Genomic DNA, 14,406 nt, shown 5'->3' with positions numbered 1-14,406 from the left:
CTTCCTGTCATTGTTGCTGTCTGGCGGCGTTCCCACAGGATAGGGCTCTGTGATCTGGGCCACTTTTATGTCCCCAGCATGGTGAACACAGGCTTGGCATTCTGGGATCTATAACTACCGCTTGAGGAAGTGTCTGTATTCAGGCCTCCTGGCTGCTCCACCCACCCAGAAAGCATCATCTGATTCTTCCACTGTCCAGAGGCCGCACAAGGGGGCGGGGCGACAAGCTCACCGCCTTCTCCCAGGGCAGATGCTCCAGGACCTTTGGAATCAGATTGCTAGCCGTAGGAACATGTGTGTGCGTATATGTATGGTGCGTGTGTGTGTGTGCGTGTGTGCGTGTGTGAGTGTGTGCGCGTGTGTGAGTGTGTGTGTGGTGTGGGGTGGTGAGGCCCATCAGAATTGCTGATAGCTCCCACGGGACCAAACCCTGCTTGGAGGGTGGGAGACAGCCACACAAGACAGGATGCGTTGGGGACATGAAGGTGGGATCACCTGGGCATTGCAAACAGCTGACACCCGAATCTACAGGCTGAAAGCTGCCCACAACACACAAAGGAGGCCTGTGTGCTGCCTCCACCCCACAGATCTTTAGAACTCAGGATCAAGGTAGTTACAGCCTTTCCCTCCCTTGGGAAACCAGCTCTGAAGCTAGACTGCTTACCCACCTGTCCCCGTTTCCCTTCCAAAGTCAGGGACCCCCCCCCCAAACTCCGGAAGCTGCAGGGGAGCTAGGGCACAATTGGTATGACATTTCCCAGTCTGGGCCTCCACAAATTTTTCTTTCCAAGCCTTGGTACATGGAACCCACCCACTCGTTCCCCAGGACACAAAGAGAGGGGTCTGATGTATTACAAAACACCCCCAAGTTTTTCTGACAAGGCATTTATTAGCTCCTGAGTGTTTCGGGGCCAGGGCCAGGCTGGGGCCGAAAGCAAGCTCTGAGGAGTCCTGAGTGTGCACCGTGGCGCTCTGGGGGTCCACGAGGGCCTGGAGACAGAAGTCTGGTGTGTGGTTCCCCTTGTCCTCATCCAGAAACGGGGGAGGTGGCCTTCCAACTCCAGCGGGCCCCAGAAGAACCAGTCCAACCGGTCCCTAGCCGTCCAGTTGCTGGCTGGCGCTGGCGCGGTTGGCAGTGGGGTGGGAATTGGCTTCTCTGTGTGTCCAGTGTCTCCGTCGTGGGGTCACACGTAAACTGCCCGCCGGGAGATGAGGGAGCCATCCAAATGAGATTCCATGTCGTCCTTGGGTGACTCGTGTGGAGGCAGCATGAGGCCGTCCTCGGCCTTCGCCTCTTCGTCGTCGTCGTCGTCGTCCTCCCTGCCATCTGGCCTCATGGGCTCGGGGGACGATGACCTCCAGAAGACAGGACCCCCGTTCCCAAACACCTGAGTCTTTGCATCGTAGGATCCTCTGTCACCATCGCTGGCGGCTCCTCCAGGGCTCTTCCGCCGCCTCCTCCCCCTCAGCAGGATGAAGGCCAGGAACCCCCCGGCCAGAAGTAGCACCAGCAATGTTCCCCCCACGGCCCCCCACACCAGCGGACCCACATCTCGGGAGGCCTGGGGGGTGTCTGAGGAGAAAGGAGGGAGAGAGAAAAAGAGAGAGAGGGAGTCAAGAGGACACATCGGGGGGGGGGAGGGCACGGGGAGGGAGACCCAGGACGCGGGTTAGTGACCAGAACTTAGGAGGCGACTAAGCTGGGAAGGGAGGAGAAAGGCAGGGGTGAGGAGGGAGGGGCAGAAAGGAGAGGCTGCCAGCTGATGCTGCCTAGACAGCTGTCTACACCCGGGACACCCTCGAAAATGAAGACTGCAGCAAGGTGTGGAGGGCGGCACAAGACTGCCACCCAAGCCCTTGGGAGAACGAGGCAAAAGGATCAAGGTCACCCTGGGCCACGTAGTGAGACTACCTCAAAAACACTGAGAAGGAAGAGTGAGTGTGCTGAGGAGGCTGGTCAGCAGTAGAATGTTTACATACAGTCCCCAGTGAGGGGCTGGGGGCGTGGCTCAGCGGTAGAGCCCCTGCCTAGGATCCCCCAGTGAGGGGCTGGGGGCGTGGCTCAGCGGTGGAGCCCCTGCCTAGAATCCCCCAGTGAGGGGCTGGGGCGTGGCTCAGTGGCCCCTGCCTAGGTGAGAGTGGTAGAGCCCCTGCCTAGAATCCCCCAGTGAGGGGCTGGGGGCGTGGCTCAGCGGTAGAGCCCCTGCCTAGGATCCCCCAGTGAGGGGCTGGGGCACATACTCAGTGGTAGAGCATTTGCTTGCTTAGCATGTTCGAGGCCCTGTATTCTATTACCAAACACTCAGAGTTCAACCCACGCCTGTGACCTGCAATCACACCCACTGAGCAAGCCAGGGTAAGGTCCCACATTCGAGGCCAGGCTGTCTCCACCCCTCGCCCAAAACAACAAAAGACAATAAAGCCAGTAACATGTAGTCAGGGAGTGGGGTCCCAGCCCCATGTGCGCAGGGGTGCAGGATGCGAGGCAGGTGGAGGCGGAGCTTCTCCGTTCCCTCCCACTGAGGCCCAGAATGTGGAGGTGGGAGGAGGGAGTGGAGACACTGGCCATTCCTGTGCCGTCTTGGTTTGGAGGTCTCCAATCATCTCCCCCCTTCCACTGCGTTTCCCAGTGTTGCCCGCACCCTGGCTGTCGTGCTCAGCTCCCACAGTCCCCTCCCCACCTGCTCAACCACCGTGGGGAGCACACAGGGAATCAACAGTACAGGGGGCTGGAATCCTTGCTGCCCACCCGGCTGCCTCTCCTACAACACAAGAGTCCCGTGGGCTGTCAGGAAGGCTCCCAGCCCACTAAAGGAGACAGATACAGATGGGTGCCCGAGGGTTCCAGATCAACGAGCCTGCTGGTGGCCAGGTGTGAAGGCTGCTTGGTCCCATGTAACCAATTAGTATTTCTTACAGTTGCTGGCTAGTGACCTCCAGTCTGTGTAGGCCAAGCTAGATTTTTCTGCCAACACTTTGAGTTTCCTTTCCTAGCACTCTTGTTCATACTGAAGGGGGGGGGGTCTCTACCACTGAGCCACACCCCAGCCCCTCACTGGGGGATCCTAGGCAGGGGCTCTGCCACTGAGCCACACCCCAGCCCCTCACTGGGGGATTCTAGGCAGGGGCTCTACCTCTTAGCGACTCTCCTAGCCAGTGTTATTATGTTTTGGATTTGGTTTTTTGAGAGGATTCCATGTATCTTAAGTCATCCTAATCTCTTTATCTCTACTCTCAAGTGCTGAAATTACAGGGCTGGGTTACTACACCCAAGTTTCTGAGTAATGTTTTCAAATAGGGTGTCATGCCAGGCACAGTTATTGCATGCTTTTGATCCCAGCATGCAAGAGGCAGCTCTCTTAGTTCAAGGCCAGCCTGGTCTACAGAGTGAGCTCCCCACTACCCAGGGCTACACAGTATGACCCTGCCTCAAAACAACACACAAAAAACAAAATCATCTTAAATAAAGGGGGGGGAGGGCTGGAGAGATGGTTCAGAGGTTAAGAGCACCGGCTGCTCTTCCAGAGGTCCTGAGTTCAATTCCCAGCAACCACATGGTTGCTCACAACCATCCCTTATGAGATCTGGTGCCCTCTTCTGGTGTGCAGATATACATGGAAGCAGAATGTTGCATACATAATAAATAAGTAAAATATTAAAAAATCAAACAAAATAATAAAAACATACAAATAAAGTAATAGTTTTTGGGGGTTGTGTGGAAGTTCTATGCAAACAGGACATTATTCTATATGAGAACAGGCATCTGACCCGGTAAGTGGCTGGGGGTGGTCTCTGAAAGGAGACTTTGACAGCAGTCTGTTTTGTTTTTTAAATTATTTTTGTTTCATGTGCATTGGTGTTTTGCCTGCATGTGTGTCTGTGTGAGGGTGTCAGATCCCCTGGAACTGGAGTTGCGGATGGTTGTGAGCTGTCACGTGGGTCCTGGGGATTGAACCTGGGTCCTCTAGAAGAGCAGTCAGTGCTCTTAACCACTGAGCCATCTCCCTGGCCCCAGACACTAAGCAACTAAGCACTGCACAGAGGCAGCAATAAGAACTCCGTGAGTGCTGGTCAGTGCGTCCTTCAGTCTTCATCAGGAATGAGGGACTTTGGAGCATGGGGGGGGGGGAATCTAGTCCCTTGTATGTGACTCAAAGATGGAGAGTTGCAGGACGGTGGTGGCACACGCCTTTAATCCCAGCACTCGGGAGGCAGAGGCAGGCGGATCTCTGTGAGTTCGAGGCCAGCCTGGTCTACAGAGTGAGTGCCAGGACATCTATCTACCCTGTCTCGAAAAACCAAAAACCAACCAAACAAACAAAGATTGAGAGCTGTCCACAGAGAGGCCTGCCATGTGTCCCAGTGTGTCCATTTGTGTTTTTATTGTAGAGAATCCAAAACCAGGCCTTAGTGAGCCTGTGACTGTGTGGGAACTACCGGGTACGGGCCTGGGAGCAGGGCTTTGAGTCAGTACAAGTCAGCCACTTGGAGAGTGGCTCGACCCAGAAGCCTGGTTTACCTGGACCTTTGCAACGACTGCCAAGTGGATTTATTTCCTTCCTTCCTTTCTTCCCTTTTTAAAAGATATGGCTGACTTGGAACCTGCTATGTTGACCAGGCTGCTCTCAAACTCAAAAAAAAAAATCCTCCTGCCTCTGCCTCCCAGGGGCTGTAATTATGGGGCCGTACCACCACACCCAGCTTGTTTGGTTTTTCTGAGACGGGGCCTCAGGCTGCACAGACTGACTCTAGACTCACAATGCTGAGTGTTAAAAAGGAGGCAGAGCATTCCATCCCCAGGGAATTGCCTTAAACTCAGAAAATAAACTGCTCAAAGGTTACAGGAAGTCCCAGAAGAGGTAAGATACAAGGCCACCCACTCCCTCTCTAAAAGTCTATAAGGTAAGGAAGGCCGAGAGACGCAGGGACCTGCTGAGCTGCGCGGTGCAACAGACAGAGACAAGCTGACCTGCCTGCAGGCTGTGCAGTGTGCTCCAAGCTCCCAGCTTCGGGCTGTCACCCATGCTGCGGTGGGCTCTGATGGTGCAGCCGTCCTTGTGTCATTTCTGCTCCTGTAAGTAACCTCAGCACAACGCATGGGCTCGCACACACCAACTCTGTCATCGCCAATTCCCTACTTTTGATCTTATGTCCCCAGCGCTAGTGCCCCACGACAGGTGGGTGACTTTTTTATAATTCAGTTTTTCTTTGGGTTATCCGACATTTCTCTCTAATAATTTTTAACACAGTGTGTGTGTGTGTGTGTGTGTGTGTGTAGACGCAAGAACACATGGGTACAAGTGCCCAGTGGAATGAGAAGCATGAGATTTCCTTGTAGCTGGGGTTAAGAGGCAGGTGTTAGCCACCCACCATGGGTGCTGTGAACCCAACTGTGCATCTCTGCAAGAGCAAGCCACACTTAACCACTGAGCCGTCTCCCCAGCCCAGCAAGCTTTCTCTCTGCACTTGGGGTTTAGGAGTATCTGACTATTTATTAAGCAAGGCCGAGACTAAGTAAGCCAGGTAGAGCAGCACATGCTCTCACCTCAGCACTTTGGAGGCAGAGACTAGATGATTCAGAGTCAGAGATAGCCTGGGCTACATACCAGCCCCTGTCTCAAAACATGAGAGAAAGGAACATACATAGACCCTTGTCCCTTGTCTTTGCCGTGTGATGCCTTGCTGTCTTTGGATGTATAAGCAAGAAGGCTGGGACTAGATGAGACCTACAGGAGCTGCACCCCCAGGTCCCTGAGCTGGGGGCGGGGTGCGCGGAGAAACAATGAAAACTACCTGAAATAGTAATGACATAAAAAAATCTCAAGAGCATTTTTTAAGAAAAATGGCAAAACACACACACACTCAGAGAGAGAGAGAGAGAGAGACTGTGTCTGTATCCTGTATTCTTCAGGTCCAAACCTGGGTTGAGCCTCCTGAGTATGGGGGTCTAGGTAGAGACGTAAGTGTGTACTTCCAGCTATGCGTGTTTCCCAGTGGGCGGAGCTGGGCACCTCTAGGTGAGCTTAGAGTAGGGACTGCACCTCTGTGTTTGCCATCATACCCCCAGTACTAAAGAACTTGTGGTCAAGAGGAAACCTCAATGACCCAGTGACTCAGAATCTCTGCCATGGAGTTTCTGGATGCAGAGCCATCTTCTGGAATGTTCTTCGGGAGTGTGAGGACGTATGCTTCTGTAAGTGAAAACTATGGCCCTGTCTGACAGTGTTTACCTCCAAGGACATGTCCCAGTGGTTCACAGCTGATGAGCAAGGCAAGTTTCTGTTCCCACAGGCAAATCCAGTTTGCCTTTGGGTGTCGGGGCAAAAGTTGTCTGTGTCTTAGCAAGGGTGTGTCCAACTGCATCACAGGGCCAGGCTATGTCATTCACTTTCTCTCTAGGCCATTTGTTGTGTTTCTGAAGGGCGCAGGTCCCATCTGGTAGGGTCACTATTTCAGATTCAGGTATCTGCATAGGCAAACTATGTGGTACCTACAATAGTAGTTCTATGTCTTCTTTTTTGTTTTGACATTAAGGATCGAACTTAAGGTTTCCAATATGCTTGCTAGTCAGATGCTCTACCACTGAGTCACACCCCCAGCCCCTTACTGGGGGATTCTAGGCAGGGGCTCTACCACTGAGCCACGCCCCCAGCCCGTCACTGGGGGATTCTAGGCAGGGGCTCTACCACTGAGACACACTCCAGCTTCTCTGGGGGATTCTTTTTTTCTTTTTAAAGATTTTATTTATGGTGTATAGTCTTCAGCCAGCAGGTCAGCAGAGGACACCAGATCTCATTCAAGGTGGTTGTGAGCCACCATGTGGTTGCTGGGAATTGAACTCAAGACCTCTGGAAGAACAGTCAGTGTTCTTAACCACCAAGCCATCTCTCCAGCCCCTCACTGGGGGATTCTAAGCAAATGTTCTACCACTGAGCCATTTCCCTAGGCCGATTCTTATATTTTATGTTTTATTTTATTTTGTGAGATTATGATTTTGTTCTGTAGCCCAGGCTAGCTAAGAACTCACTCTGAAGTCCATGTAGGCTCTGAACTCATCATTCTCCTGCCTCACCCTCGATCAGGTCTGCCTAAGGGTGTTCCTAAGAATAGTTCTTTTCCTGGTTCCTGTGGCATGTTATAGGCCCTGGCCAGTGTCATTCTTTCCTGGGGTGTGTCTCGGTGACAATGGTTCTGACTATATAAGGTTACATCTGGGTGACTAAACTTCCAAGCTGTTGTTCTCATGACTGAGCAAGCTAATTTCTCGTACTGCCCATCAGCAGCTACAGGAACCAGGCACACTAACGCTCCGACAGTCTTGTCTGCTCCCACGGACCAAGTTTTACAGCTGTCATCAGACCCTTCTTCCACCACGTTCTCAGCCTGTTTGCTCATCCCCTTCTCTCGCTGAACTTTGGGCTGTCTTTCTTTGTAACAGCATCTCACTGTGTAGCACAGGCTAGCCTCACAGTCATCCTGCTCCAGTCTCTTGAGTAAATCCTGGGACTACAGTGGTACAATCATATCCAGCCTAGGCCTTGGCTTTTAGGATACCCCAGTGCAGGCCTCCACTTCTTAACTCCTCAGCCAGCTCTCCTCTCTGCTCACCCCCATTTCAGCCTATGGTCACAGCCTACACCTGCAGCCAAGATGGAGAAGCTCAAGTGTACCCTCATCTGTGCCAAGCGAGGCGGTCTGACTCCCTCTCATCCTAGGGCAGCATCAGTGACACCCCAAAGTGGACCCAAGCCCCAAAGGGAGAAACCACAGGGCTTTATACTCAAATGCCAGGACTTCCTTACCTCGGACCAGGATGACCTGCTCAGCACGGCCTGTCCCCACAGCATTGGTGGCTGTACAGATGAAGGTAGTGTTGACCATTCGATCCACAGAGTGGACAAGCAGCTGAGAACCCTGGACGACCGCAGAGGCTGGGAAGACGCCCGAGGTCCTGGGGGTGTGGGGTAAAGTCAACAGCATTGCAGGTACCCGAGAGCAGGTGCCCTGGAGACTGCAACCCTCAGACCCAGGGGTCCAGGCTCCTAGTCCTTCCTCCTTCAGACCCAGGGTTCCAGACCCCAGTGCTTTGCTCCCACACCCTATCCTGGGGTCCTGTCACTCACGTGCTCCAGTCGTAGCCTGTGGGCTCTGGGTTGCTGCGTACATCACAGGTCAGGATGGCTTCACTGCGACCGAGGTACCAGTTGTCGTCATAGCCAGAGATGGACACTTCGGGAGGGTCTGAGAGGAAGGGACGGCTGACTCAGAGACAAGTAGACCCCAGGTGGCAGGAGACCCATCAATCATAATGAACTAGGGTTAGCGGGCCACACTGTGTATGTTCTGACTAGTGTAGACCCCACCCAGGAAGCCACTTGAAAGCCAGCTCAGACAGGGCCAAGAAAACAACTACAGGTATTGTGTGTGTGCACACACGTGCGTGCGTGGGTGTGAGCGGGGATGCACTGGTGCGGGTGCTCCCGATTCGACACACCTAGATTCATCCACGTGGTAGACAGTATATCCAGACAGTTTGAGTCAGCCAGTGTAGACAGACAGTAAGCCAGGGTGCACAGGCTCACTTTAAGGGTGTCAGTTATGAATAAGGCAGGAAGGAGCCACTGTAGACAAGGTAGGGCACAATGATTCCACTGGGATCTCGGGTCAGTTGTTACAATTAGCTATCAGGGTGGTGCTGAAGACACAAGGTTGTCGTGGGGATGGCTCTTGCTTGTGAGCCTAGCACTGAGGAGGTGGCTGCAGAGGTCTGGGGGAGCGCAAGGCTATCCTTAGCTACACAGAGCTCAAGGTTAGCCCTAGGTATGAGACCGTCTCTCAAAAAACAAAGGCTGGAGAGGTGGCTCAGCACTTAAGAGTATGTACTGTTCTTACTGAGAAGTCTGTTCCTAATGCCCACATCAGGCAACTCATGACGGCCTGTGACTCCAGCTCTCAGGGCATCTAAGACCTCTGGCCTACACTCAAGTGCATAGACAGGTACATAGAGACGATTATAAATAGTAAAATAAGTCTTTAAGAAACAAAACAGCCAAGTGGTGGCGGTGGCGCACGCCTTTAAGGCCAGCACTCGGAAGGCCGAGGCAGGCGGATCTCTGAGTTCAAGGCCAGCCTGATCTACAGAGTGAGTTCTAGTACAGCCAGAGCTATACAGAGAAACTGTCTCAAAAAAAAAAAACAAAACCAAACAAAACAACAACAAAACTCAAAAAAACAAACAAACAAAAAAAAACAAAACCCCCAAACCAAAGCAAAACTGCCGCACTGAGTGGTGCTCGCCTTTAATCCCAGAACTTAGGAGGCAGAGGCAGGCGGATCTGTCTCTGTGAATTGGAGGATAGCCTGGTCTACGCAGAAAGTTCCTGGCCAGCCCCTGCTACATAGTGAGACCCTGACTTAAAATTAAACAAAAAAGGAAGCAGGTAGAATTCCAGCCACTTGAATTGTGTAGAGGGTCCTGGGGGTGTCTCTCTAGATGAAACTGGGGGTTGTCAGAAACTGGGAGTTGTCACTGTAGGCAGTTTCTGGAGAAACTAGCCCTGGATATTTTGGGAAGGCTGGGGGAATCCCAAGATCCCTAGGAGGCCAAAGGAAATGATACTTGGGAGCAGGGGTCAGTGGAATGCCCCAGGGGAGGCAATTTAAATGGGGGTGGTGTGTGTGTGTGTGTGTGTGTGTGTGTGTGTGTGTGTGAGATGATGCTTGACTATCGAGGCCCTGGGCTCCACTCTCGGAACCTCACAGAACCAGGCAGAGTGGTCCACACCTGTAATCCCAGCACTCCGGGAGTGCTGATTCAAGCGGGTAGAGACAGGGCTCCCAGGCTACAGGTGAGCAGCTCAGCCTCAGCCCTCTGGGGAGTTTGAGGCTAACCCCGGCTATCTGAAACTCTGTCCCCAAAAATGTAATCAATGAGATTGTGATAACAGTGGGCCGTGTGGACCGAGCGAGGTCCAGGATTATTGTTGATGAAGACTGTCAGGGGACAGTGTGCTACTTGGCGTCCCTGGTAACCAGAAAGGACAATGGTGTCGAGGGATGGGGGGATTGTTTACAACAGGCAAACGCAGCCGGGGAGGTGGAGCAGCTCAGGCGTCACCTTTTTCTATTTGATCTCACACATCAGCGGTTGGGAAGAAAGTGAACCTAAGGGTTCCCAACGCCTTCTCTGCTCATCTTTGATTCTGGGGCAGGCAGGCAGGAGCCCGTAGAAGCCCGCGTAGAGGTGGTGTGATGATGAACACCTTTAATCTCAGTGCTCGGGAGACCAGGTCGAGTAGCAGGCCAGCCTGGTTTACAAAGATGAATACCAGTGTAGACTATGGAGGCTGCAAACCCACCAGGCCCTCAGAAACCGGTCCAGGCAATGGGTGGGATTCGGCTGGTGTAAGCTCATGTACCGGGGCCAGCACGGACAGCCCCGGGGAGGGAAAGCCACCGCGTGGCACACTCACAGCGCACGGAGAGGGTCACTGGCAGCAGGTGCGGCTCCTCCAAGCTCTCGTGTTCCACTCTGCACGTGACCTTGACGCCATCCGCTCGACCCACCGGCACCAGGGAGTATCGGCTGATGACGGTGACGGTGCCAGTCTGAGGCCCCGGCTCCTGAACATCTCTGGCCTCTCCACCGAGAGATGAGATCCAGGTGATGCGGGCAGGGGGGCGGCCTCCCGTGGACACACAGCGGGCAACAGGCATGGACTCGGGGCCAATCGTGACCTCCTGGGCTTCAGCATGATTCTCAGGTTGGGCTAGAGAGAGGACCAAAGAAGGTGGGTGACTCATGACTTGCACTCAACGAAGATGTGAGCAGCGGCTGTGGAGCACGGGGCCACACGGTCAGGCTCTGCTGCCCTGGGCAAGAGCCCAGATCTCTTGCCCAGCATGTGGGCAAGGCCATTTTAATCATTTTTCTTTAGTGTCAGAGTAATTAATCTAGGTTCCTTTCTACCCCATGGGTCTAATATATGGATCAAAGAACATACCCAGTGCTTAGCATATGTCTGGCACACATTATCCTAGCCTGTGTAAGATTTTATATATATGTATGTATGTATCTTTTGAAACTGGGTCTCACGTGTGGCCTTGGCTGACCTTGAACTCCCAGAGATCCACCTGCCTCGGCCGGAGTGCAGAGATTAATCAAAGGTGTGCACCACCAAGCCTGTGTAGGACATTTTACAATATCCGCGCTGCCCCATGAGAAAGATACACAGGCCAGGGATGGTAGCTCATGCCTGTGATCCCAACACTGGGGAGGCTGAGGCAGGAGGATGGTGAGTTTGAGGCTGGCTTAAGCGACATCACAGTCAGACTTTGAATCAACAATAAAGAAATAAGTGGGGTATGGTGAGTGGTGCTTGCCCACATTGGAGAGGCTAGAGGGTCAGACACACGAGGTTGGATTCAGCTACAGGCCAGCCTGGGCTACAATAGTATTTATCTCAAAAACTAAACAACATCAAAGGCACTAAAACTGGTAATTAAAATCAAAAGGAAAGACAGAGTGCAATGGCCTGGAAGAAAATGAAAATTTTACAGGTGAGGACACCCTGGTCTATAGAGCGAGTATGAGGACACAGGAGAGTCAATCCTGTCTCAAAAAGAACAACAACAAAAGAACAAAAAAGAAGGCCGGGCGTTGGTGGCGCACGCCTTTAATCCCAGCACTCGGGAGGCAGAGGCAGGCGGATCTCTGTGAGTTCGAGACCAGGCTGGTCTACAAGAGCGAGTTCCAGGATAGGCTCCAAAACCACAGAGAAACCCTGCCTAAAACAAACAAACAAACAAACAAACAAAACAAAAAAAAAAAAAAAAGGAAAAGAGGAAGAAGAGAGTCTAAAGACTGATATGTGGCTCCGTGGCAAAGTTCCTGCCTAGAATCCCGCAGTAAGGGTCGGAGTGGGCTCAGTTAGAAGGGAAAAAACAAAGCGTCCTATTTCTTACCTACGATCACCATTGCATTTCCTAAACGGGTAAAGACAAATGAACAACAGGGATTCCCCAGTTGCTCTTCACTTTTGCCCTTTCAACTTACCCTCCCAGGGGGTAGCAAGGCACATTCCCCGGGTGTCTCTTAAGCAGTACTGTCCCTGGAGCCAGAGCTCATGGGTCTCCTGCATCCAAGTGGACCTGCCCACCTGAGCTGGCATCCCCTGAGCTATCGGTCCCCTCCCCTCTCCAGACCACCAAAGCGCACCTGTCCATCAAGGCCCTTGTGATCCATCAGTGGCCACAGGGGTGTTCTACACCCTCCAGACCTCATCCACAGACAGAGGCTAACTTCCTCAACAGGCCTTTTCTAGGCTCTGTGGCCCGCACATTACCAGCCTTTCCCCAAAGACAGAGGCTTCTCTTCCCACAATGCCTGTGGCCTGATTGATGTTCTAAAGATTGCCTGACACCCCCCCCCCATCTTTCAGTACTATTGATGGAATCTAGTGTTGGGAGTGCAGGCATGTGCCTTTATCCCTAGTTTCATGTGGTGCTGGGGATCTGGTCCAGGACTTTGTGTATTATAATAAAGCACTCTATCAGCTAAGCTCTTTTCCAGCCCTGCTTTTATTTTTTTTCTTGCATGACAGATACTGTTAACTGAGCCACGCCCCCAGCCCCTCACTGGGGGATTCTGGGCAGATGCTCTACCACTGAGCCATACCTCGAGCCCCTCACTGAGGGATTCTAGGCAGGGGCTCTACCACTGAGCCACGCCCCCAGCCCCTCACTGGGGGATTCTAGGCAGGGGCTCTACCACTGAGCCACACCCCCAGCCCCTCACTGGGGGATTCTAGGCAGGGGCTCTACCACTGAGCCACGCCCCCAGCCCCTCACTGGGGGATTCTAGGCAGGGGCTCTACCACTGAGTCACACCCCCAGCCCCTCACTGGGGGATTCTAGGCAGTTAATGACAGAGCTTCATTCCTTTCTTGAGACAGAGTTTCTCTGTGTAACCCTGGCTGTCATGGAACTCACAGTGAAATCCTGTTTCACCAAACAAAACACTGATTTTTGAGAACGGGTCTCAAGTTGCCCAAGCTGGCCTTCCACTCACTCTGTAGCATGCCTCAGGCCCCTGAGTTTATGAAATGACAGCCCTGCTCCCAGAGAACTGGCAAGAGTTACATTTTGAGCTATGGAAGCAGCTCCTTTGGTATCCCTTGGAAAGGGAACCTTCTGTTCTGGAATGTACAGGGAGGTTTCCAGCTCTCTGGAGCCAGAAAAAGGGAGACAACCTGGGGTGACGTGGTGTCTGGAGGGTTGGATGGTGTGGCTTGCAGGAGATTTTCCAGTTCTAGTGAGAAATCTCTGCCACTGTGCCAACCGGCTGTGTCAGTCTCCTGCAGTTGAGGCCAGCGGACTGGGAGTCCTCTCCTTTATTTTTCTGTGTATGGGTGTTGCGTCTGCGTGTCACATGTTTGCAGTTTCCACAGAGGAGAAAAGAGGGTGACGGGTCCCCCGGAAGTGGAGTTATAGATTTTCCACTGTGCCATCTTTTCAGCCCCATGGGTGTCCTTTCTGGTTCCCCTTCCCCAGGGACAAAATTGCCTCTATTTTGCTACCTACATCTCCTTCCTGCACTGCCTCACCTGGCGTGAAGCAAAGCGACCCTAAGGCTCCCTCCCTGCTTCCTGCCTCTCTATTCCCCCTACCCAGTCACATTTTTTGATTCAAACGATTTGTCCTGTGCCCTAGGCGACACTCAGGATGGCTCCTCACCAAGTCACAGCTCCGTGCTTGCTCAGAACCTCCATGGCTCATTCTCAGGACAAAAGGAGAGTGGAGTGTAATGGCCCATATACCCACAGTCCTGGCCCTGAGGCAACTGGGTTGCTTTGAATTTGAGGCCAGCCTGGGTTATATATTGAGCCCTGGTGCAAGCAAAAAAATAAAATAAAATAAATGCTGTTGTCTGCCATGTCCTTGGTAAACAGGATAAGCAAGTACCACTCAGTAGGTGACAAATAAGCATTTATCAACCGTAGGAGCCTTGGCACGCTCCTGTAATCCTAGCACTCGGGGAGATGGAAGCTAGAGGATTTAGAGTTGAAGCCAACCTGGGCTACATTTCTTAAAAGGAAGGAGATGGGCAGGGGAAGCACATGCCTTTAATGCCAGCACTCAGGAGACAGAGTCCAGCCTGGTCTACAGAGTGAGTTCCAGGGCAGTCAGCGCTACACAGAGAAAAACTGTCTCAAAACACCCCCCCCCAAAAAAAAGAGGAAGGAAAATAAAATTGGGACTAAGGTTGCAGCTCAGTTGGTAGAGGGCTTGCCTGGCACAGACAAAGTGCTGGTTCTGTCCTCAGCACCAAATGAACTGAGTTGGATGGCTCAAGTCCTTAATCCCAGTGCTCTGAGGTAGGGGTGGAGGCAAGAGGATCCAAATTTC

At 52.6% G+C, this 14,406-nt stretch overlaps 1 protein-coding gene across 1 annotated transcript in view; it reads right to left on the bottom strand.

Annotated features, from left to right (window-relative positions):
• Positions 1 to 14,406, bottom strand: part of Nectin2 (nectin cell adhesion molecule 2) — a 33,780-nt gene that overhangs the window by 7,253 nt on the left and 12,121 nt on the right. Inside the window, exons 3-5 of the mRNA XM_027430872.2 lie at positions 10,473 to 10,769; positions 8,124 to 8,241; positions 7,803 to 7,951 (exon numbers count right to left, since the gene is read on the bottom strand). Coding sequence (XP_027286673.1) covers positions 7,803 to 7,951; positions 8,124 to 8,241; positions 10,473 to 10,769 — 564 coding nt within the window. The remainder of the gene's footprint in view (positions 1 to 7,802; positions 7,952 to 8,123; positions 8,242 to 10,472; positions 10,770 to 14,406) is intronic.

Source organism: Cricetulus griseus, chromosome 9 (genome assembly GCF_003668045.3).
Source record: "Cricetulus griseus strain 17A/GY chromosome 9, alternate assembly CriGri-PICRH-1.0, whole genome shotgun sequence".
NCBI classification, from domain to species: Eukaryota; Metazoa; Chordata; class Mammalia; order Rodentia; family Cricetidae; genus Cricetulus; species Cricetulus griseus.
The sequence above is the reverse complement of the archived record's forward strand: the minus strand, read 5'-3'. Positions and strand labels throughout refer to the sequence as shown.